Here is a 26,091-nt window from a genome sequence, read left to right as displayed (position 1 = left end):
CCCTCTGTCCTTCTGTTCTACCCAGGTCTGTCCTCCACCCTCATTTCTCTGTGTGTTCCTTCTCCTACCTTGTTCCCTCTCTTCATCTGCTTCCACTGTCTAGTCTACTTCCCCTTCTGAGTGAGATTTAAGCATCCTCCTTTGGGCCCTCGTTACTTATCTTGTTTGGTTGGGTAAATTGTATGTTTATCCTGTACTATAATCATACATGTCTGTGTGAGATAGCTCTAATCCATGTGCATGTGAGTGGCACATGACTACAATCCAGCTACTTAGAAGGGTGAAGCAGGAGAATCATGAGTTAGAAGTTAACCTAAACTGTATGGCAAGAACCTCCCTAAAACAAAATACATTCTTCTATTTGGCAAAAGTGCCTTTGTTATAAAATAAATGGAAGGTAAATTTAAATATCTGTGTTAGTGATCTTCAAAGGTCTTAATCTGAAATCATGGATTCCCTTTCTCATGAAATACACAGTAAGATGGCTATACAGCCAACTAAGCCAGGGAAGTGCCAGTTTATAACTCTCATGATTTTTAATAGGACTCCCTGTACTACTCCCTACTACTTTATGGTCAGAATGTCAAGAAATTCCTCAAAACTGTGTGTAAATTTTGCATTATTTCTGGTGAAAATGTCCATACCTTTCTTTATATCTAAGATGAATCTTTGGGCCACTAAAGAATAAGAACCGTGATCATTTCTTATTAGTAGTAATTTTAATTTCATATACTATCTTAAGACAAAAATGTCCAAGCCAAAACTGGGCATCTAGTTTTGTGATAAAATTTGAATTTCAAACCTCTACCTGTGAATAAAGAGATATTATATTCAAATGATCTGCCTTTTCATTGTTTATAATAGTAATCTCTGCTTTCTCAGTTCAAGTAATGCCTAAAGCTTCCAACTGACCTTGAACCGTCATGAGTAACTACTCATGGTTAGTAAGCAAGGAGAAAGAGGAATGGTATACTTGAAAGACAGTTTAACAATGTATCTTGCCTCTATAAACACATCAAGCATGCCCTGAGGGCCCATTTGAGAAAGGCTGCCACTGTGAGAACCTGCCTGAGCTACGTGGTAATTTTGAGGCTGATCTAGAATACAAAATGAGAATCTGTCTTTTTAAAAAATTAAAAACTAAAGCTGATAAGATAAAATGAACAGTTGAGTGGAGAGTGGGGTCTGACTTTCATACGTACTCTGGTGCCTCACATTTGACCATGTCCCCTGAATGGGGAGGCCTGGTGGCACTCAGAGGAAGGACAGCAGGCTACCAAGAAGAGACTTGATACCCTATGAGCATATACAGGGGGAGGAAGTCCCCCTCAGTCACAGTCATAGGGGAGGGGAGTAAGGGGAAAGTGGGAGGGAGGGAGGAATGGGAGGATACAAGGGATAGGATAACCATTGAGATGTAACAAGAATAAATTAATAAAATAATTTTTTTTAAAAAAGAAAGAAAAGAAAAGATAAAATGAACATAAAGACTACAAACTTTGCTTCTAACTACTCAAAAGCCAAAATTGAGTAAGTATGTTAGTAGATGTCAGTCACCCCAGCACTTGGGAGTGGAGGCAGGAGAAATCAAGGGGAGCTCATCCCCAGCTAACCAGTGAGTTTGAGGCCAGTCTGTAGTATATGAGACCCTGTCTCAGAAAACAAACCCCAAATTGTCTTTATAAAATATAGTACTTAGGGCTAGAGAGATGGCTTAGGAGTTAAGAGCATTTACTGCTCTTGCAGAAGACCTGGATTTGTTTCCCAGGACCTACATGGTAGCTCACAGCAGTCTGAATTGAAGTTCAGGGAATCTAACACCCACTTCTGACCTCTGGAGGGCTCCTGCACACACAAAGTACACACACAAAATATTTTTTTGTTAGAAAAAGAGAGCACTTCTTCCAGCAAATCCAGGTTTAATTTCCATGGGAGCTCACAACCATCTGTAACTCCAATTCTAAAGACTCCAACACCTCTTTCTGGCCTCATTGGACACCAGGCATCCATGTACAGATATATACATACATACATACATACATACATACATACATACATACATACGTACATACGTACATACATACAGGCAAAACACCTATACACATAAAATTAAAGTAAAAATATATGTGTGTATAGTTCGTAAAAATATAAAAACATTCAGAACAAATTTAAGCAACTGACATAAAACTTAAAAAGCTCTATTAGTATTTTAAAGAGCTTTATTATAATCAAATGTAGTCAAGGAATAGTCTAGAGGTGGTTTTATACAGAATTTTCTACTTAGCTTCAAAAATAAGCTTGTTTACTTAATTTTTATAAGTAGCTTGAAGCCAATATGATAGTCCATTAAAATACTTAATTAAAAGAAGTAAAGTCAATTTAATAAACAGATGCTAATGGTGGTATTTCAGGCACATTTATCTCCTAGTTATCGGTATTTATAGGGTAGTAGAAGTTAACTGAATTTTTGAATATTTGAGAACTTTAAAGATGAAAAAAGATGATATGGTAACTTCGTTCTTGATAACTTTTCTTGAGGCTTTTGAGTTTTTAGTAAGTCACAAATTTGCTACAAACATATCTTGGAGTGACCTGGTAGGAATATGCCACATAGCCTTATATAGCCTTGCCATCTATATGGAGACTAGCGTTCTAATTAGTCTGGCTAAATAGTTGATTAGAACTGGCTGATAAATGGCTTGTATGTACAATATTTACTTGTGACGGTACCTCGTGATGGTACCTAAGGCCTATAACTACATACATTTATGTTCATACATTTTTATGATAAATACCTGCATTTTAGATTATTGACAAAAGCAAGAGAGACCCAACAGAAGAGATTGAGATTCTTCTTCGTTATGGACAGCATCCAAACATCATTACCCTAAAGGATGTAAGTAGATTGTTTAACAAACTCACATTTGGGATATTTTTCAAATAATATGTTGTAGGCAAAGACTGCTTTAGAATAATCAGCTTAGAAATTTTGAATGACAAATACTGCATAGTTCTCATGAGGATCCTAGAGAGTGTGTGTGTGTGTGTGTGTGTGTGTGTGTGTGTGTGTGTGTACACAAGTGATGAGTATAGGTCATGAAACTAGAAACATGACCATGAGAGGCAATGAAGGTATCTTAAAGGAAGTCTAGCAAGGGGATATGAAAAGGGACTTGTAGTAGGAAGGAGAGAACCAGCAGGACAGGGACAGGGGATTAGAGGGAAATGTAGTGGAAGAAGTTTAATTTAAAAAAAAAAAAAAAAGTATGTATGGAAATCGCATAATAAAACTATATGAGTCCATTCCTTAGCACCAACCACTATGACTCTAACTCCAGGGGATCTGATGATTCTGGCCTTCACAGGCACTAACACACACACACACACACACACACACACACACACACACACACACACACACACGTAAATCTTGAAAATTAATAAAAAGAAAACCTTAAAAATATGTAGTTAATTTTCTTCTTTTGCTTTAAAAACTATTTTAACACTATTGCTTATAGTATGTGAATTTGAACATATAAAATATTCATATTCAAGATTGATTAGATTCTCTGAAGGCTCCCAAACTGTCATCCCACCTCTGAGGAGGCTTTCATACTTTTTTACACCCCCCGTGTTCCGGGCATGCTTTAAAGCTTAAGTGCCTCATTTCCTCCAAGTGCTCTTTGAATGTGTGTATCCTTAAGTCAGAATATCATTGCCCTTCTGTGCCTGGTTGACATTGCTAAGGGCTGCTTCCTCCCAAGAAAACTTTGCTGCCTATTACCACCCCAAGACAAAGAGAAGTATCCTTTACCTGGGATATCCTGAAACCTCTGTGTCCCATAGCTTTTATTATAACTGAGAATTGACAAAAATACCCACTTTCATAGGAAATAATCAGCTCTTTCCTGCTGCTGGTGCTCACATTGGCTCAAAGGCTGTCTGTCTAAATACTGTCAAAACAACAATTTTCTCAGACTAATTTGTCTTAGATAAAGAATGTTGACTTGGTCACATTAAATATGAAACTATTCACAGTAAATGGCTCTTTAATACAATCTCCAGAAATCCTGCATTAATTTCTCGCAAGTAAATTTTTCGAATATTCCATTTTTGTATTTCTTTTAATAGATTCACTTACCTTTAGTATGTTTAAGTAGTAATTTAGAGACATACATAAAGCCATAAAGCTCTAATTTTTGTGTTTTAATGTTAAATTTTATAGGTGTATGATGATGGAAAATATGTGTATGTAGTAACAGAACTTATGAAAGGAGGTGAATTGCTGGATAAAATTCTTAGACAGAAGTTTTTCTCAGAGCGAGAGGCCAGTGCTGTCCTGTTTACTATAACCAAAACTGTTGAGTATCTTCATGCACAAGGGGTAAGTGTTTTGAACATAATTTATGCACTCATATACTTGTATGTACATCTTTTTTTCTTTTTTAATTTTATTTTATTAATTTATTCTTGTTACATCTCAATGTTTATCCAATCCCTTGTATCCTCCCATTCTTCCCTCCCTCCCATTTTCCCATTATTCCCCTCCCCTATGTCTGTGACTGAGGGGGATTTCCTCCCCCTGTATATGCTCATAGGGTATCAAGTCTCTTCTTGGTAGCCTGCTATCCTTCCTCTGAGTGCCACCAGGTCTCCCCATTCAGGGGACGTGGTCAAATATGGGGCACCAGAGTTCCTGTGAAAGTCAGACCCATCCTTTTTTCTTAATACTTAAGCTAAAATTACAAATATAAAAGTAATGGAAAATTTGTAATAAGCTTCATTAGCCAACTGTTCTTCCTTTACACAAACCCTTTTCATTGAGCCTGAAGTACTTTGAAATTGAAAAGTGCTTATATTCAGTTGTTATGCTTTACAAGAAAAAATGTTAATGAAATCTTCAGACATGTTAAACATAGCACTTTGTATCCTTGGGAACCAGGCCCACTTCAAGTTATAAGCAGAAAAAGAGAATGGTGGTTTGTATCCATATACACAAGTAAAACCAAGTAGTCACCTAGTGAATGGTCTCATTGTTTCCTCCTGCATACAAATTTTAGTAAATGGGAAAAAAATCACGAAATTTTCAAAGAATGAGGTCTATAGAAGAAAGGGGAAAGGAGAAAATAAAGAGGAGGAAAGAATATCAGAGGGGGGAGTTTTGCTTATTTTTTAACATGTTTTTAATTGTCAAAAATACATTTGTGGTGTAGATCAAAGATTTTTAAGCATTTCCATGTGTGCTCTTGGATATGTGTGTGTACATGCATATTGATCATGGAAGACAACCTTGGTGTCATCCTGAGGAACACCATATCTCCTTTGGATCAGGGTCTCTTATTGGTCTGAAGCTCACCATTTATGCTAACCTCACAGCTGTTGAACCCCAGGGACCGCGTTTGTCTGCCTTCGCAGCCTTGGGATTGTAGACACATACCACTTGGCATGTTTATATGGTTTCTAGGGACTGAGCTGAGGTCTTTGAGCTTTCAAGGCAAGCACCTTACCAACTAAGCGAGTCTCCAGCTCCTTTTGTTTTGTTGTGAGTACAAAAAAAAAAAAAAGACTTCTTCAGGAGTTATCTTTCAGAAGATCTCTGATCTTCATTGTTTGTTCATTTGGGGTTTTTGTTTATTATGCCCTTAAAAACTAGCTAACAAGTGAAATGAGTTAAATCTATAGCTTTCTGGTTATGGGCTAGTCAAGATTTGCCTAGTATTGTGCCTTGGAATTGCTAGAAGGCAATATTTAATGAAAAATTGATAGCTTTACAGTTACATAAGTCTTTTGTGTTCTTTTCCCCATGCCTTATCACCTAATTAGTTAAATACAAGTAATGTTCTGGATGTTAGGAACTAAAACTAAGATGATTAAAGTATAGACTCTGATTTTGGTGATTGAAAAATGAATCAAGGCTGGACATGGTGGCGCACGCCTTTAATCCCAGCACTCAGGAGGCAGAGGCAGGTGGATTGCTGTGAGTTCGAGGCCAGCCTGGTCTACAAAGTGAGTCTAGGACAGCCAGGGCTACAAAGAGAAACCCTGTCTCAAAAAAAAAAAAAAAAAAAAAAAAAAAAAAAAAAAGAGAAAGAAAAAAGAAAAATGAATCAAGTCTGAACTCTCTTTTAAAAAAAAAAAAAAGATAATGGTTTTATGTGTGTGACATCTTCATTTGTACATCGAATGAGTTTTTAAAGTTGTTTTTACTCTTATAAACAACATGCAAATTCATATATTTATTGTGTTTCTGTCTTGGTATATACTATTCCTTCACTTTAGAATAGCTTTATTCTACTGTTTTCATAGCTTTTTTTCAGAGTTTACTTTAGGTCTTAGATCAGATGTTAGTTTCTCTCAAAACCCTCCCAAACTTTAAAACGGGTTATCTGAACCTATCTGTTGTATTCCATTCTACTACATTTGTTGCAAGTGCCTAGCATGAAACAGCCAAGATTTTTTTTTTGCATTTTTTATTAATTCATTCATATTACATCTCAATTGTTATCCCATCCCTTGCATCCTCCCATTCCTCCCTCCATCCCATTTTCCCCTTACTCCCCTCCCCTATGAATGTGACTGAGGGGGACCTCCTCCCCCATTATATGCTCATAGGGTATCAAGTCTCTTCTTGGTAGCCTGCTAGTCTTCCTCTGAGTGCCACCAGGTCTCCCCATCCAGGGGACGTGGTCAAATATGGGGCACCAGAGTTTGTGTGAAAGTCAGTCCCCACTCTTGACTGAGGAGTACCTCTTCCCCCTCTATATGATCATAGGGTATCAAGTATCTTCTTGGTAGCCTGCTGTCCTTCCTCTGAATGCCACCAGGCCTCCCCATCCAAGGGACGTGGTCAAATATGGAGCACCAGAGTTCGTATGAAAGTCAGACCCCACTCTCTACTCAACTGTGGAGAATGTCCTGTCCATTGGCTAGATCTGGGTAGGGGTTTGATTCTTAGAGCATGTATTATCCTTGGTTGGTCCCATAGTTTGAGCAGAACCCCTGGGCCCAGATCTGCCCATCATAATGTTCTTCTTGTAGGTTTCTAGGATCCTCTGGATCCTTCTATTTCCCCATTGTCCCATGCTTCTCTCACCTAGAATCCCAATAGGATGTCCTCCCCTCTATCCCACTTTCCTGGTAAGTGAAGACTTTCATGGGCTAGTGTCCAGTTATAAGTGAGTATGTACCATTTGAGTCTCTCTGCTTCTGGGTTAGCTCACTCAGTATGATCATTTCTAGTTCCATCCATTTGTCCACAAATTTCAGGAATTCCTTGTTTTTAATAGCTGAGTAATATTCCATAGTGTAAATGTACCACAGTTTCTTTATCCATTCTTCTACTGAGGGACATTTAGGCTGTTTCCTTGTTCTGGAAAGGTATTCAGGTAGAGACTGAATAACTATTATGGAATAAGTAAATTACCTAGAGATAAACATTGTTGCTATTCGCATTTCTTCTTTACCCAGTTAGACAATTGGAAGAGAATAGGTAATTAATATTTTTTCTTTCTCCTCCATATCCCCAGGTCAATGTTAGAAAGCTATGGTTATATCAATAGCATTTTATAATGCTGGGATTTTTGTATTTTTTTAATTTTGGATTTTCAAGACATGGTTTCTCTGTGTAGTCCTTGCTGTCCTGGACTCACTTTGTAGACCAGGCTGGCCTCGAACTCACAGAGATCCTCCTGTCTCTACCTACTGAGTACTGGAATCACAGGCATGCACCACTGCCCGGCTCCCACGTTAGGATAATTTAAAGGTCTGCACTCAACAACTTGTTAAATGCATTGTTTGGCAGTATAATAAAGAACTTTCAGTGTGGAAATATAGTGTTAACATAAATTTCTAATTTGTCTCTCATCTAGGTGGTTCACAGAGACTTGAAACCTAGCAACATTCTGTATGTGGATGAGTCTGGTAATCCAGAATCTATTCGAATTTGTGATTTTGGCTTTGCAAAACAACTGAGAGCAGAAAATGGTCTTCTCATGACTCCTTGTTATACTGCAAATTTTGTTGCTCCAGAGGTAATTGTGAGAGAATGTGCTTGAAGTATTTGGATATATTTAAGAACTCATTTAATATCTTTAATATAGAATAGTTAATTGTTGTTTAACTAAAGAATCACTGAACTGATCATTAAAATCAAATGCCAGCCCTTATTTCTCTGTTTAATGTTTCAATGACATCAAATTGCCTATAGGAAAAAAAAACATCTAAATTCCTTTAGATATTACAAAAGCTCTTCAGTTTCTCTAGTATCCTCTACCTGAAATTCTAGCCATGTACTTGTATGTCTATCATGAAGACTGTTCTGTCCTCTTGTTTAGTTCTGAGACCAGGCCTCAATTTTATACCCAGCCTGGCCGTGAACTTGCAGTGATACACCTTAGCCACCCAAGTGCTGGCATTACAGATGTGAACCAGCACACCCAGCTTTGCCTTTTTGCTTCTACCTTTGACTATCATCTGTCTCCTTTCTTTGTCTACAGACATCTTACTAGATGGTCCAATACAAAATAGCTAACTCTCTCCCCATACCAAGAATAAATTGGAGCTCAAATTATAACCCCAGTGATGAGAACTTCCTTAAGCTATAGGACACCCTGGATTTGATCCCCAGCTCCACAAAAAATGAATATTCACCTTGATATGAGAGTCTTTACTGACATGATTTTATAATAATATTTATGTTGAATTGTCAACTATTTATATATTGACTTTCCCTGCTAGGTTCTATTTTAAAGTTTGTCATAGCTCATTACTAATAGTAATCAACGATGTTGAACAAATGTTTGAGTGAATCAAATTATATATGACTTAGTGTTAGCACTGTATCATTTGTATGAGAGTACATGTGTTCTTTTTTTAAAAGATTTATTTTATGTATACAGTGCTCTATCTGCATGTAAACCTCAATGTCAAAGAGGGCATCAGATGTAGATGGTTGTGAGCCACCATGTGGTTGTGGGGAATTGAACTCAGGTTAAATTTATTTGTCATGATTCATGATGAGAAGAAACACTAACAGAAGTTTTTTTTTTTTTTATAAAGTAATATGTCGAAATGATATTACCAAATATCTTGAACTTCAAAAGGACCATTTATTTTTGTTTCTCTCCTGAAGCAGCCTTATTATCTGTATACATCCTAAAGCTTTGTCTTACTAACAAGCATGATGAATAATAATGATGGTAATCTCCAGCCCTGTACATGTGTTCTTTAAAGAATTATTAATTGCCAGTCATGAGAAGCATGCCTATAATCCTAGTGTTAGGGAAGCTGAAAAATAGGATCAAGAGTTCATGACCTGCCCAAACTATCTAAGAAGTTTGAGGCCACCCCAGGCTATAGAGTGAGACCCTGTTTCAAAAAGTATTATGTATAGTTATTTCTATAGCTCCATGCAAAACAGAAATTCATAAAGATAAGAAATTTGCCAGGTGTGATGGCACTGATACCTTTAATCATGGCACTAAGCAGAGGCAGGTAGATCTCTATGAGTTCTAGGCCAGCCCAGTCTACATAGTGAGTTCCAGGCCAGCCAGAGCTACATAGTGACACTATATTTCAAGAAGAAATAGATTTTTAAAAATTATTTTTAATTTGTTCCGTATCTCTCTCTGTACCAACAGCAGTACATAATAAATATTCAAATACCAATGTTAAATTCATAGATGTATATATGAACTAACAGACACATAATGTTCTAATATTGGATTACTATATGGTCTTACTTGTTAATCTTGTTTTATAGAAGTTGTTCTTATGTGTATTGATTTGGAAAATATAATTCTATGTATTATTCAAATATATGTTTAAGAACACATTGGTGTGGTGAAGCTGGAGAGATGACTTCAGTTAAGAGCACTTGCTACTCTTGCAGAGGACCAGCAGCTAACAGTCCTTTGTAACTCCAGTACCATGGGATCAGACACCCTCTCTGGCCTTTCTGGTGCATACTCAGACAAGCTGGCATACACACAAGTATATGTATAAAATATCTTAAAAATAGCAATATGGTAATACTCATCTTTTACTTTTTCTAGGTTTTAAAACGACAAGGTTATGATGCTGCCTGTGACATATGGAGTCTTGGTGTCCTTCTTTATACAATGCTTACTGGGTAAGTGTGTACCATAAGCATTTATTCATCAATATTTAAATTATGTAGGCCTTTAAATCCTTATGTTGTAATATCCTTCCATGTCTCTTATACTTCTATATATAGAGAGAGAGCCTTATCATAATATACTTATAGTTGTATCCCTTTTTTAAAATTCACTTTTCTTTTTCCCCATTTTTTTGAGACAGGGTCTCACTGTGTAGCCCTGACTGCCCTGGAAATCATTATGTATATCAGGCTGGCCTAGGACTCCCAGAGATCTGCTTGCTTCTGCCTCCCAGTGTTGAGATTAAAGTAGTACACCACTATAGCTGCCTGTAGCTGTGTTTTAATATCTTATGGTCTTAAATTAATTTTTCCATACTTTTATTCTGATTATGTAATAAGCATGTGTTGTTTTAATGTATTATTCTAAACCATCTCATAACTTAAGATACATGTAATATTATATATTAGGTCTAATTAATATAATTTATTATTTGGTTTATGGAGTTTTATTTTACTGTTTTTTATCATTTTGATAGACTCTAATCAAATTATTACATTAAATGAATTACTCAGAATGCTTCTAAAAACTACAAGTAAATGTAAATATTACCAACCAGAAGAGAAAGTTTATTCATTGACATTTTAACTTTATTATAATGTAGTTACACTCCATTTGCAAATGGTCCTGATGATACTCCAGAGGAAATATTGGCACGAATAGGTAGTGGAAAATTCTCACTCAGTGGTGGTTACTGGAATTCCGTTTCAGATACAGCAAAGGTACGTGTGACTTCCTATTACATGGTTGTTTCTTTTTATTTTTGTTATTAAGAGTACCAATTGAGCCCATCCCGTCATATATGCTAAGCACACATTGTACCACTGACGTCTACTCTTCTCAGCCCTACTGCAGACAGTTTTGACAGGGGAATAGGTTATTTGGTGTGTATGCATGTTTGTCAATGAGCAAATGGATGTGTGTGCAAAAGGATGTGGCGTATAAAGGACAATTTTAGGTGTCTTTTCCATAGTGGCTATCCAACTTGAGTTGGGGGGTATTACTTGCTTGCTTGCCTGCTTGTTTTAAGGTGGGTTCTCAAAGTGATATGGGGTTCACTGTACAGAGCCCCAGATATCTACCTATCTCTGCCTGCCTAGCTCCAAGATTACAATGCATGCAGCAATGCTCAGCTTTTTCTGTGAGCACTGGGGAATCAAACTCAGGTCCTTCTCATGCTTATACAATGTTCTAGTTTGCTTTCTATTAATATGATAAGCAGTATAACAAAATCAATTGGAGAGGAAAGAGTTTATTTGGCTTAACACTTTCTGATCACAGTCCATCATTGAGAGAAGCCATGAAAGGAAGTGAAGTAAAAAAATAAAAAGTAAAAAAACTGATGTAGAGTCCATAAAGGAATGTTGCATACTGATTTTCTCTTACAGGCTTGCTCAACATGCTTTCTTTTTTCTTTTTTCCTTTTTTTTATGGTGGTATACAAATCATTTTTTTAATTCTCACATACATTACATCCTGGCCACAGTTTCCCCTCTCTTCACTCCTCCTATCCTCCCCCCTTCTTCCCCTCTCCCCCACATCCACTCTTACTCCATTTCCCTTTGGAAAAGAACAAGTCTCCCAGGGATATCAACCAAATATGGCATAACAAGTTTCAATAAGACTAGGCACAAACCCTCATATCAAGCCTGGGTGAGGTAACCTAGTAAGAGGAAAAGGACCCTAGGAGCAGATGAAAGAGTCAGAGACAACCCCCCACTCCCACTGTTAAGAGTCTCACAAGAATAGCAAGGTATACCACCGTAGCATATATGCAGAGGACCTAGTACAAATCCATGCAGGCTCTGTGATTGTCACTTTAGTCTCTGTGAGACCCTATGAGCCCTGCTTAGTTGATTCTATGGGCCAAGTTCTCCTAGTGTCTTTGACTCCTCCGGCTTCTACAGTCCTTCTTCCCCCATTTCTGCAGGGTCCCCTAATCTCCATCTAATGCTTGGCTATGGGTCTCTGTATGTATTCCCATCAGTTACTGGATGCAGCCTCTCTGATGGAAACTGGGCTAAGTGCCTATATGTTCTTCTGGCTGGCATGGCCTGTATTAGAGCAGAAGTCAACCTGATTTCTTCTATAAGCCAGGAGCACCTGCCCAGGGATGGCACTGCTCACAGTAGTGTGGCCCCTCACCAACCAGTAATCAAGGAGATAGGAGGGCTGGAGATGTTGATCAGTTGTTGAGAGCACTTTGTTGCTCTTATAGAGGACCTGGGTTCTGTTCCCAACACCCACATGATAGCTCAGAATCATCTGTAACTGCAGTTACAGGGGACCCAATGACTTCTGACCTCTGGAGGCTGCAGACATGCATGTGGTATACATACATGTATGCAGGGAAAACACTCATACACATAAAATAAAATAAGTACATCGAAAGCATTATTTTTTTTTTAATTCCCTGCTGGGCAGTGGTGGCACTCCCCAGCACTGGGTAGGGAGAGGCAGGTGGATCTCTGTGAGTCCAAGGCCAACCTGGTCTACAAAGTACATCCAGGATAGCCATGGCTGTTACACAGAAAAACTCTGTCTGGGAAAAAATTTTAAATTTAAAAAATTTTCAATAGGCCTGGAGAGATAGTTCAGTGGTTAAGAACACTGGCTGCTCTTCCAAAGGTCCTGAGTTCAATTCCCAGCAACCACATGGTGGCTCACAACCATCTATAATGAGATCTGGTGCCCTCTTCTGGCCTGCAGGTGTACATCAGGCAGATCACTGTATACATAATAATAATAAATCCTTTTTAAAAATTTTTCCACAGACATGCCCATGGGCCAGTTTAATGGAGATAAGTCCTTAGGTGAGGGTCCGTCTTCCCAGATGACTCTAGTATGCATCAAATTGACAAATACTAAGCAGCAAGCATTATACTGACTGAGCTGTCTCCGTAGCCCCATTACAAGTTTTTGAGAAAAATTATTTATCATGGTTCATGATGAGAAGAAACACTAACAGAAGTTTTTTTTCTTTTTATCAAGTAATATGTCAAAATGATATTACCAAATATTTTGAACTCCAAAAGGACCATTTGTTTTTTGTTTCTCTCCTGAAGGGCCTTGGTTTGGCCTTATTATCAGTGTACATTCTAAAGCTTTGTCTTACTAACAAGCATGATGAATGATGACAATGGCAATCTTTATGCCTTGTCTGTCTACTGTGTGCTTCATACTGCACTTCACCTCATAAGAACCTTGTGAAATAGATGGTAGTATCCTCATTTACATAACCAAAGCAAGGACTAGATTTTTAGTGTAAGCCTGTCCGTAGTTACACACCAGATGCATGTGAGCACTTAAAACTCACTGCAGAGTACATGCTTCTAGAAGAATTGCACTATGTCCTCACTTTTGTTATGATGAACAGGGATTAATCTTTATCACAATTAACTATAGCCTGGTTGTTGGAAATCATTCAGAAACCTTTGGCTCTAGAGCTTCCATTCTTACACTAACACCGATGTGCTTTCCAACGCTCCTCTACTGTCACTTACTTCATAGAAAACTTTTTTTCTTTCCTGATGCGACTTGATGTAAGAGGGCTCCTCTTTTCTGAGGACAAGGGGAGGGGCTGCAATTGGGATGTAAAAATAATTAGAAAATAAAAATTTTTTAAAAGAGGAAAAAATGGGAATAAACTTTTCTACATCAAAATGAGGAAACTATAGAAGAGACTGAAGAAAGATGATCTGGACAAGAAAGTGGTAGGGAAGTTCAGTGCCTGTCAGTAGGTAGTGATGAGAGCCTAGGAACAGCAAAGTGCCCCCAGAATGTCATTTGATGTGACTTCTACAGTATGTACAAGCAGCAAGAGCTGATGAGCCTGAAATGTAAATAGCATTGTGGCTCATACTTAGGATTATACTCTGGATATACTATTGGAAAGATTAAAAAAATAATTAGTCAGGTATGGTGGCTCACACTTTTAATCCCAGCACTCAGGAAGCAGAGGCAGGCGGATCTGTGTGAGTTTGAGGCCAGCCTGGTCTCCAAAGTGAGATCAAGACAGCCATAGCTGTTACACAGAGAAACCCTGTCTCAAAAACCAAAAACAAACTATTCAGCTAGCCAGGCATTGTGGTACACAGGCCAATAATCCCAGCACTCAAGAGTCAGGCAGATCTCTGAGCCAGGCCAGCCAGGGCTACACAGAGACACTATCTCAGAAGAAGAAGAAAGAAAGAAGAAAAAGTTACTAAGCTGTGTGCAGTAACCAGATTTTCCATTTTGCACTCCATGGAACAGTCATTTTAATCCATGGAGTCTGCCACAAACTGTCAAGATCACCTGTGAGGTAGATGAATAAATGTTACCAGAGGATCTAACTTACACATCATTTGCTTTTTCTAGTCAGTTAAAACTAGTCAAAGTTACCTCGATGCTCTTGCATTCATTTGTACTCCAGAATGCTTTTTTAGTGAAAAATAAAGGTAGAGACACAAATATAGAGCATAAAATTATATCTAACTCATATCCTGTCTTATAAGTTCCATACAATTTGGAGTAGTTTTTACACCTATGCACAGTTAGCATCATGTAATGCTATTATTACCCACAAAATGGAAAAGAGGATTATGTCAATGTAGGTGTGTCCCTTCAAGAACAAGCTGCCTGTGTGAACAGTCTCAATATGTTTGGTTACGTAATGGCTATGAGACGAGAACAAGGCCACAGCTGCCCTTTACTGAGTATTTACTCTCAAAGGACACTGATACCTGTTTGACTTGCATGAAATTGGAATTATTACTTGTAAGGGTTTATGCATTTCAGATCCTGAATAGTGAAGACGAAAATTATTACAACTGCAATGGAATCTGAGTCAAATGAAAGGGAAATTTAGAATGCAGAACAGGGGTTCATAGTTTATTGAACAAAAATAAGTAAGAAGCAGCTATCAAGTATGCAGTCCACAATGCTACCTCAGGCAAACGTAAGAGAGTATCTTTCATCAAGTGTTTGGATATGTAAGAAGCTTTGAAACTGGTAGTAGTTGCAGATTTGAGCATAATGAATTTGAAATACTTACATAATATTAAGAGATGTTTGGCTATTACGGCAACTAGCCATATGGCTGTGTCTTAGAAGTCTGTGGTGGAGTATGAAGGAGTTGACATCATCTATAATAGCTAAAGTAATGATTATGAATGAGATTATCAGGGCAGAGTGACTTTTTAAAAAAACACAGAAGGGATTCAGCAAAATGCTACCATTTAAAGAGAAAACTGGGACTGGGGTAGGGTGGAGATATATAGCTCAGTGGTTGAACTCATGTCTAATAGGTGTAAGGCCTTACCCAGAACCACAAGGAAGGGAGAGAGCAGGCAACATGAGTAACCATTGAAAGGTTAGCAGCAAAAGAGAACTTTGAAATGACTTGGCCCAGTCAAACTGAGATGTCATTAGAATCACAATTGAGTTTTGTTTGTTTGTTTGTTTGTTTTGGGTTTGTGTGTGTTGTGTGTATTTTCTTCCTTTTTTTTCTTTTTTTTTTTTATTAATTTATTCAGATTACACTCCTGGGAGTTTTACATTTACTTTAAGCACTTTGGCCCATTTTCAGAATTTGATAAGAAAGGTCTTTTTTCATATTTTGATTTTTTTTTTACCTATTATAAAGTATTGCTCAAGCTATGGCCAAAAACCTCAGGACTACAGGCATGTGCCACTATGCCTGGGTCACTCTTTATTTCCAGTTCTGTTCAGTAGCTTATTCCTGTTCTTAGCTATTAATAATAGCCAAGAGAGACTACAAGTGTCTAAAACAGAAGAGTACCTAGAGCAGCAACTCCCTAATTCCAAATATCTGCTCAGCCACCAAGTGCTGTCAAGATACTTTTTTCTACCCAGGAGTGGTGATGCATTCCTAAATTCCCAGCACTTGAGAAGCTGAGGCAGAAGATTAGACGTTCAAGGTCATCTATGGCTACTTAGTAAGTTTGAAGTCTGCCTGGGCTATGTGAGACCTTGTCTTCAAAACAAACAAGAAAACTAAGTCTCTAGGATTTTGCCCCTCCAAACTATTTTCTACCATACATAGGAGTATAATGTATCTAAATTACAAACTTGACCACCTTACCATTTTTTGGTTGCTCTAGAATAAGTCCATATCTGTTAATATGACTTGCAAAGACCATCCTCATCTGTCTCTTCTTACCTCTTCCACTTTACTGGCTGCCATGTTCTCCTTGAAAACAAAATTCTACCATAGCCACATTGCACTCTAGTCAGTTACTAAACTGTGACATTGTATTAGTTACTTCCTATTGCTGTGATAAAGCCTACAACCGAGGAAACATAGAAAGTGTTTAATTGGGCTACAGTTTCAGAGGGTTAGAGTCCATGATGGAGGAAAGGCATGGTGACAGGAGCAGCAGCTCACATCTCAAACCAGAAGCAGGAGGCAGAGAGTGCTAACTTGAAATGGCATGAGTCTTTTGAAACCTCAAAGCCTGTCCCTAGTAACACACCTCCTCCAACAAGAGCACACCTCCTAATCCTTCCCAAACAGTTCCACCAGCTGGGGACCAAGTATTGAACTATTGGAGCTTATGGGCACCATCCTCATTGAAAGCACCACAGACATGTTCTCTGGTACCTCAGGGCTTTCCTTCAGATACACTCCCTTCTGTCTACCTGAGATGTTCTGCTTCCTCCATACCTCCTCAAATCCAGCTCCTGCCTATTCTTCAGGTCTCACCTTCCTCTTAAGAGTCATTTTTACCAGCATTCAGGAAGCTGAGGCAGGAAGATTGCTATAAATTTGAGGCAAGCCTGAGCTATAAAGAGGGTACCAGGCCACTTCAGGTACACGGAAGGACTATGTAAAAAAAAAAAAAATCAAAAATGACATTTTAAAAGCCAGGTATCCCTTTATGTACTTCTACCAGCTATTGCTACTTTTTCATTCCATCAGAGACCTTATCGTGCTTTCTAACTGATTCTTTGTCTCTCCCACACTGAATTAAATCTTCCTGAGAGCTGGGCAGTGGTGGCACATGCCTTTAATCCAAGCACTCAGGGAGGCAGAGGCAGGGGATATCTGTGAGTTCAAGGCCAGCCTAGTCTACAGAGAAACCCTGTCTTAGAGAGAGAGAGAGAGAGAGAGAGAGAGAGAGAGAGAGAGAGAGAGAGAGAGAGAGAGAGAGAGAGAAAGAAGAAGAAGGAGGAGGAGGAGGAGGAGGATGAGGAGGAGAAGGAGAAATATGAAAGGAAAGGGGGGAAATTAGCCTTGTCTTATTCTTCTCCTTCACCTTATAGGACCTGGTTTCAAAGATGCTTCATGTAGATCCTCATCAGAGACTGACTGCTGCTCTTGTGCTCAGACATCCTTGGATTGTCCACTGGGACCAACTGCCACAGTACCAACTAAACAGACAGGATGCACCGCATCTCGTAAAGGTAAGCAGCCCTATATGCAGTCACTGCTTTCTGTATGAACTCCAGGATGGACAAAGCCAGCTGAGCCTCCAAGAATCCCATCTCCATGCCCCTAGAACTTTCCCTTTCATCTTGTTTACAAGGTCTAGTATGGTGTTCTCATACATGAGTGCCTAACATCCTAGGGGTGGGGGACACTAGGCATACCAGAATGTCTTAAGTTAGCTTAAGGGGAACTTTTGCATTTCTGTCATTCTGTATACATAGGTGTTCCCTTTAAATCAGTAAGAACAGAATCTATAATTTTTCCTAACCGAAAAATCACGGTTTACAGCCTCTTGTCATTACACAGTTATAAAGACAAATTAAATGACCCTAAGAAAATGAGGACTGCTCTATGTGAGCCCTCCCTATCCTTTCTCATAAATTTCAACATCTCACATTGGCTTCAGTTTCAGTTAAATCTGAAAAACTGACCAGAGGCTATTCTCATTATGATACTCATAAAGACCTATAGTCATTTACATAAGAAAAATCCCTGGGGGGAAAACATTTCTTTTATATTTGTACACATGTCATTTTCATTGTAATCTTTCCTTCCTTTTCTCAGGGTGCCATGGCAGCTACTTACTCTGCTTTAAACCGCAATCAGTCACCAGTTTTGGAACCGGTAGGCCGCTCTACTCTAGCTCAGCGGAGAGGTATTAAAAAAATCACCTCAACAGCCCTGTGAAGTGACCTCAAGGAGATATTTGGTACCGCGATGTAAGCTGATAGCACAAGTTCTGGCGACAGGTAGCACATACCTGAGAGACACCTGCAAGCACACACTGTCCCAGCTGGTACCCATAATGCTGCTGCTCCTGCTGCTCCTGCTTTCATCTCTTCTCGCTTTAATTGATTGTTAGCAAGTTAGATTTTCCTGGAGCTTCGAAATGAAAATGGAAATATGATGAAGATATATTCACTGAATCAACAAGAAAAACAATGAACACATGAATACCACCTAAAATACACTGAATAAACGTACTCTACACCATATAGCATTATTTTTATAGGAAATATTTCATGTCCCCTAAATATTCTTTGTTAGTTATAGGGATGGACAGTTTATGTTAAGCACTTAGCTTAAACAATCCATTTATATTAGCACTGTATCCCTTGTGCCATCCAACATTTTGTATGTTTTTGTAAACAGTTCATATACAGTACATTTCTGTACTGCTTTCTTTAATGTATACATGCCTTGTTTAACTTGGAGTCTATTAATCAATTGACTATTAAATCTGGATAAATAGTTCACCTGGATTAACAGTATTGTTGGGAAATCTTAAAGATGGCCAGCTTGATGGAACAGCTGTTGAATGTAATTCTTTCAAATTGTACATATCTTCCCCATCTGTTTCACTGGGTTGTTCTTTTGTTTCTTCAAGTCAGGTGCTTGGTCAGACTAACCTAGGGAGCTGTTAATGGTAGAGAAAGTTTTGCGTTCGTGTGTGTGTGTGTGTGTGTGTGTGTGTGAGAGAGAGAGAGAGAGAGAGAGAGAGAGAGAGAGAGAGAGAGAGAGAGAGAGAGAGAGAGAGAGGAAATCAAGACTATACCTATGAAGTTACTCCATATACTTTGTGATTTCTTAGGATGTCTCACCCTTAATTAAGAAAGTAGTCCTTGCACTTTTAACCTTACATAATCCTCATACCTAATATTTGGCATATCATTTGAAATTTTGCCATTATACATTAAAGGCCTTTAAAAGAATCAAAGTAAAGAAATGAGAAAAGGGAATTTTATCAACTGACAATTAAAGCCTTACTGGAGATTCCATGTTTAAATAGATATTCTATATTAAACACTAATTTGAATGTAATAAAGGCCACAGGCCTCCATATGAAATTGGATTTAAACTTTCTTATTCTAGGGAATAAAATATTCTTGGTCAAACAGCATCTGCCCTGACCTGAAGTCACAACTAAGGCAGATTCAATGACTGATCAGCACTGACTGTTTTCTGAATCCCTGCTGATAGTTCATAGCCACGATGTTTCCTTTGACTTCAGTAGTGACCAGTTTCCATAGTGGCCCCTGTCTGCACTTCAAGTTCAGTACTCATTATTAACATTTACCCTGCTAGTTTCCAGTTCCATTTAGCGAAAGAATCTTCTATATCATCACTACCCATATCTTTGTCACACTGCCCAGTGTACATTAATATGTGATGTGATAAGCATGAGCAAAGAAAAGGTGATTTAACTTATCTCATCAGGAATGTGCCACAATAGATGTGAGTCACTTGCTGAGCAGCTTTTATCAGAAATCATCTCACCTAAGAGTACCAACCCAAGAGTGTGCTTTTTGCAATTCATAAAAGACACTTAACAGTCTTTATTTTTCTCTGATACTAAAGAGAAAGAAAACCTCTAATACCCTCTTTGCCCAAACAACACGAAATGATGATTGCATCGAAATCAAATGCATGCTTATCTTCTAAATGAAAAGTGCATATTCGGAGGATGCTAGCAGTCTACATACCAAAGTTGCTTTCCATTTCCTGGCAAGAAAGCCTTTTTCCCCCTCTCTGTTCAGTGTGTCAGATTCTTCCATTTGTCCTGTCTCCCATTTAGTTTCTCCACATAGCACCATGCTGCCTTTCCTTCATATTTTCACCCAGCCAGGAGCTAAAGTGAAAAACCAAGTTGTTGTTGTTTTTTTTTTCAGGATAGTCCTCTACTATAGTATGATGCCAAGTTTACTTCCTTTATGAATTGCCTTCTTTGTCTCATCAAACTGCCAGTTTGCTTGGGGAAAAGCAAGTTATAGATTCACAAAGCTGAAGGCTTCCTTCTGACAAAGCAGGTTAGGAACGTAATGATTTCATCTCTGGCTTCAGTGTTCATTCACATCATCTTTGGGCAAACATAGCTGACAATGTAGTACTCATGCTGGCTTAGCCTTTCCATTCGCTTCACAAAGTCCATCTCTTCCAGGCCACACTGTCCTTACCAGTTTTAAGACTCCTGAAGTCTTCTGTCTTTAACCCATTGTTGCCAAGTCCTCGGACTTTCCCTAGAGGTGTTGGTCCAGCTATAATGTTTCACTGAGAGAAAGAACTAAACTGACAGGACTCTTTACAGACACCTCTTGGTTTATGATGCAAAATAATATCCCAGACAATAGAAATGCATTTAACATAGCCAAGTACATACTGGAAATTATGAATTACAATACTGTGTGTTTTGCATCTTTCCTTTCAAGTGATGATATTAAATTAAGGTAAGTTTTGGTTTGCTTGGGGTTTGGGGACATATTTTTTGTTTTGCTTTTCGTTTCGTGTGGGTTTTGGTTTCAAGGGTTTTTTGTTTTTTGATTTTTTTTTGTTTTGTTTTTTGTTTTAATTTTTTTTAACTTTTTGTGAATCATTTCAGTTCATTCTGTTTAAAAAGGTATCTTCTAAGTGCATTACTCCCTTAAATTGAACAGATGTGATGTAAATCTTTTTTTACAAGCAAGCCCAAAAGTCTAAAAATAATTTTGGCAAGACTCAAAGTCAAGATGCTGTGAGGCTGGCATATGGAAGAGTCAGTTCTGAGTGTGTGGAGAGAGGATGTGGGGTATGTGCAGTAGTTTCCACATTTCACATGCGTTGCACTCCAATAAACAGGTTTGGGGGAGGGCGCAGTCAGCCATTTTCCATCTGGTTTTTAGATGAGCCTTCTGTGGGGATCAGAAGACATCAGAAGAAGTGGGGGTGTCCTCTAAGCCATGCCCATACCCTCAGCCTAAGAAGGAGTTTGAAGAGAATAGGTGCAGACGCTTCAAAAGAAGGCATGTATGTGAGAGGGAAAGGATGGTTAACAAGAGACTTTAGGCTTTGGGGCCTTGGTATAGATGTTCTTAATCACTGTGGGGGCCAGTAATAACACTTTTCAACATGACTTTGATAGTCTCCATTCCTTGGCTTTATGAGTTACCTACAATAGTTCAGGATGGTTTGCTGTATTTTATCAAATACTTTCTATCTCACTATGGTGTTGAGAATTTGAGACTTGTAAAAGAGAGCTCTGGAATGTAAAGGATCAAAAAAAGGTCTCTTTCCTGTGACTCACAAAAACGATGGATTTCATGGCTGACCTTGGTGCTTAAACCAGGAGGGTCCAGTCTCTATCTGTCCCTCTGCGAGGTCCAACTCCCTGAGACTAAACTGGATGTACACTTGGAGCCTTATTTAATTCACAGAGAAGTTGACTTAATTCAGTGTTTTTATTTCAATTAATAAAAATAGTCCTCTTTCAACCCCAGGTTACTTACATTTTGCTGATCTCCCCAAGAGACCATTGGTGGAGACCAATTAATGAAGGAGTGAATTCAGTTTCTTGAGACTGTGTTATTCTTCAGAGCCACAACTAACCACTTTTTCCAGTGAAGAATCTACACAATAATACCCAAATATGGACGGCCAAGAAGAATCTTTATCTACAGTGATTTCTGTGGTTTTGACACTGCTGTATTCTGTGTTGCCAAGTGACTTGTAACTGGTTCCAAAGTGATGGTTCTCAAAAAATTCTAGTAATTGAGTCAAGTTACTTTTTTTTTAAAGCCTGGTATCAGTATAGGTCTCATATGTACCACTTTTATTCCAGTCTTTTAACTGTTCATAATGGGCATAGCAAGGGTTGGAATGAGAGCCTACTTCCTACCTCTTAAGGCACTTTCCTCATTGTTTTGCCATATAACCTTGAACTGCATGATAAGCTGTTGAAATATCCATGACTTTTCCCAGAACAACTAGCAAGGTATATGACATTTTAACTAGAGATTAGTGGAAATGAAAATTTAGAGATTTAAGTCCAGATGTATGAACCTCAAGAAAATGTCTTCTAACACATACCATTTAAGTACAATATATGGAAATGTATTTGAGAAGAGAGTCACTATAATAGTTCTCTCTAAGTAGATTAGTTCAATGTCCAATGAAAGTGAACATCTTTATTCCTATATTATAGTACTGGATGAACTGTATACTGAGTTTTTCAAACAAGTATTTAAAGTAGAACTTTTAAGTACAAAGCAAGGGCATGAGGATAAAGACTTTGGGTTGTGTTTCTGTAAGTGTAGTTTGCCATATAAAGCTCTGTTGTTGTTGTTTTTTATTTAAAAAGGTTTCAAAGTATTGCCATTCATTAGCATTCATTAGCATTAATGATGAGTGATGAGCGTGTAACTAGAAATCATATACATGTATTAGTTTATCTTAACTTTTGCCCTAAATAAAAGGGAAGGTGTATACCTAAAAGATGTAATTATTTTGCATTTTTGGCCATGGGTGGGAATGGGGTGGGTATCTACTTAAGCAGTTTTTAAAAAAGGAAAAAAAATCAGAAATATTTTTCTACTATTATATATGATCTTCCTTTATACTAATCTATCTCTAGTAAGGCATGCCAGAAGCCCAAGCAAGGTACCATATCAAAGGTCTTATGTGCTGTACCTTTCACTGGTGGGTAAGTTGCATCAGATGCTTGGCATTGTTGCCATAGTTATGAAGTGCTTGTGAGGACCAGATTTCACTGAATTCTTTAAGTTGTTTTACTTAAGAGTCTAATCTGGGAAGTTTGCAAATCATACTATTAATGTGTAACCTAAGCTCTTTCCAATGTATCCATGAATAATCCTGGAACAATTGCTTGTATTCCTGTCACAGAACAGGTTTTGTAATCTTTAAAAGAAATGGAAATTTATATAATAAAGTTTCAAGTAAAGTGTGTATGTCCCTTTTTAAAAGATTTATTTATTTATTATGTATTTAGTGTTCTGTCTACATGTATGCCTGCATGCCAGAAGAGGACACCAGACATTATATATAGTCAAGAGCATCCATGTGGTTGCAGGGAATTGAACTCAGAACCTCTGGAAGAACAGTCAAATAAATGCTCTTAACCTCTGAACCATCTCTCCAGCCCTGTCCCTTTTATGTGATTATTTTAGTTATATGATTAGACTTTTATAATATAAAATTTTCTATCCAAATTTTACTTATGAAATTGTATTGATAGAATTTAAAGCAGAGATATTTCTAATTTAGTAAGTGTTTAATAATTTTGCTATGCATCATCTTAGAACCATGTGAGCAGAACACATTCCCCAATATCAGGCTAGGCACAAGGGAAATAATCCTTTTCTTGGAGAAGTCCAGAACTACCAGACTTGGCTCCAAAAATTCCCCTTTCTCCTTTGTTATCTTTGGATTTCCTTTGCTATCCCAAGTGAACCTTGTAACCTCAGAATTGATCACCCAAACTTCTCTCTCAGAAGGATCCTGACGTTTCTTATATCCTTGCTTTTGTTCTGTTGGCTGAGCAACAACTCCAGTCTTTGCTGCTTGGTTAATTCTATCTCTACATTTCTAGATGTTGTGTGAAATTATACAATTACACAAATGGCACTGCAAGTTTCTGTTTTTTAATTGCACTTAAGTCCTTACAGTATTTTCCATCTTTTTCTTTATTGAAATCTATTCTCCTGTTTCTTTATATTTTAAATAAAAAGTTTGTAGGGGAGGGCTAGAGGTTTTGGTTTAGTTTGGTTTTGGACTTTAGAGACAGGATTCATGATGTAACCTTGGTTGGTCTGCAACTGAGGTTAGACTAGCCTGTCCTCAAACTTGCAGCAATCTTGTTACTGCTTTCAAAGTACCGGGATTACAGGCATGTACCACCACACTCAGCACCTAGTTCCCATTTGTCTTCAAAATTACTTTGATTGGGATTTAATTCATATACCATAAACTTCGATCATTTAAAATTTACAATTCAGTGTTTGAAGCACAGTTACAGAGTTGCATGGCCGTCATGATAGCCTAGTTTTAGAACATGTCATCATCCCCAACGCACATTTGTGTCCTATTCCAAACTACCACAGCTGTCTCACTTGGACAACCGCAGTACTTCATGCACGGTTTCAATTTCTACCTTTGTCCCCTAATGCCATTCTTTACACACAAGCCAAAATGATTTGTTTAAAACCTACCAAGGGTTACAAGAGATCCGGTCTCCTTACATCTCTAATCGTGGTCCTCTCTCTCCCAAACTGCTCCCTGGCTTGCTGCATTCTTTGTCATACCATCTGTTCTAAATTGCTGTCTGCTGTGATAGACATCATGACCACTTGGGGAGCAACTTGGAGAGGAAAGGGTTTCTTTGGCTTACATGTCCTGATGACAGTCATTATAGAGAGAAAGTAGGGCAGGAGCTGACACAGACCATGGAAGAGTGCTGCTTACTGGCTTGCTCTCTCTGGCTTGCTCAGCCTGCTTACTTATACATCTGCACAGGGGTGGATGTCCGACACCAATCATTGATCAAAATGCCCCCAAAAATATGCCCACAGGCCAGTCTGATGGAGGTAATTCCTCGGTTGAGATTCTCCCTTCCCAGGTAGTTGTAGTTTTTGCCAAGTTGACAAAAACTACGTAGCGCACTGGCCACAGCAAGTACAAGCACAGCAAATAGAGCCCTTACCCTCCCTGTTTTCTCTGCCTACACATTTCTCACCAAATGTCCACATAATTAACCTCCTTAGTGATCCTGATAATCAGATGTAAGAATATTACTAAAGGAGATTCAAAAAAAAACTGATTTTTTTTAATCTTACGAGGCTTTACATCAAGTATGTTTAAGCATGTAGTTGTACACTTGGGGTCTGATTACTTATGTACTAGGCATAATTGCTAAACTCCTAACATTGCATTAATCCCTGTGATGAGAAAACTGAGGCTTACAAACATGATGTAGCTGTCTCAGGTCATAGAGTTTGGTAGAATCTGTGTTTGAATCCAGGTCTAACTCCAGAGCCCAATCTTAGAATCATTTGGACTTTCAGTCATGCATGATGATAGTCCATTACTCCAATCTCAACACAATAGAGATGGAGCAAGCCTGAGCTACATAGTGGGCACTGTCTCAAAAGCAATGCAGGTTGCCAAAAAAAAAAACAAAAAACAAAAAACAAACAAACAAAACTGCAAATAAAAGAAAATCAGAACTTTGACTCCCCTGTCGTTTTTCCTTTTTTGAGACCAGTTCTCACTATATATGTAGACCAAACTGGCCTTAAATTCAGCGGCTCCTGCAGCCTCAGCCTTGGAGTGCGAGGATTAAAAGTATGCACTGGCATGACCAGATTCGCCTGTCATCTTTTAGTTATACTATGGGAAGTACATCTGTTAATGAGTTTCTCAGCCTCTGTTCTATTCTTGTTTCGAACTGGATAATTCTTTAGTAAGAGCTATAGGAGATTTAACAGCATTTCTGGCCTCTACTCAGGTATCATTGATTCCTTCCTCCACCGGTGACAATCAGAAGTGTCTCCAAAAACTGCCAAATGTCCACAGTAAAGAAGTACTGCTAGGTAATCATACCTTATTTCTCTGTCATTTAGTCTCCTTCCCTATAGGAAGGATGTTAAAATGCTAACATTTCCAGGAAGATTATTTAAGATAAGCCTACCTTTGTATTTGTACATATTATCACAAGAA

At 38.2% G+C, this 26,091-nt stretch overlaps 1 protein-coding gene across 7 annotated transcripts in view; it reads left to right on the top strand.

Moving 5' to 3' along the window:
• Rps6ka3 (ribosomal protein S6 kinase A3) overlaps positions 1 to 19,082 on the top strand; it is a 108,465-nt gene extending 89,383 nt beyond the window's left edge. For all 7 annotated transcript variants that reach the window (XM_051141978.1, XM_051141973.1, XM_051141977.1 and 4 more), the window contains 7 exons: positions 2,807 to 2,896; positions 4,226 to 4,384; positions 7,869 to 8,030; positions 10,053 to 10,129; positions 10,780 to 10,897; positions 17,442 to 17,582; positions 18,172 to 19,082. In XM_051141978.1, the coding sequence (XP_050997935.1) occupies positions 2,807 to 2,896; positions 4,226 to 4,384; positions 7,869 to 8,030; positions 10,053 to 10,129; positions 10,780 to 10,897; positions 17,442 to 17,582; positions 18,172 to 18,294 (870 nt within the window). In that variant the 3' untranslated portion in view covers positions 18,295 to 19,082. The remainder of the gene's footprint in view (positions 1 to 2,806; positions 2,897 to 4,225; positions 4,385 to 7,868; positions 8,031 to 10,052; positions 10,130 to 10,779; positions 10,898 to 17,441; positions 17,583 to 18,171) is intronic.
• Positions 19,083 to 26,091: the final 7,009 nt, after the last annotated feature.

Source organism: Acomys russatus, chromosome X (genome assembly GCF_903995435.1).
Source record: "Acomys russatus chromosome X, mAcoRus1.1, whole genome shotgun sequence".
Taxonomy (NCBI): Eukaryota; Metazoa; Chordata; class Mammalia; order Rodentia; family Muridae; genus Acomys; species Acomys russatus.
The sequence above is the reverse complement of the archived record's forward strand: the minus strand, read 5'-3'. Positions and strand labels throughout refer to the sequence as shown.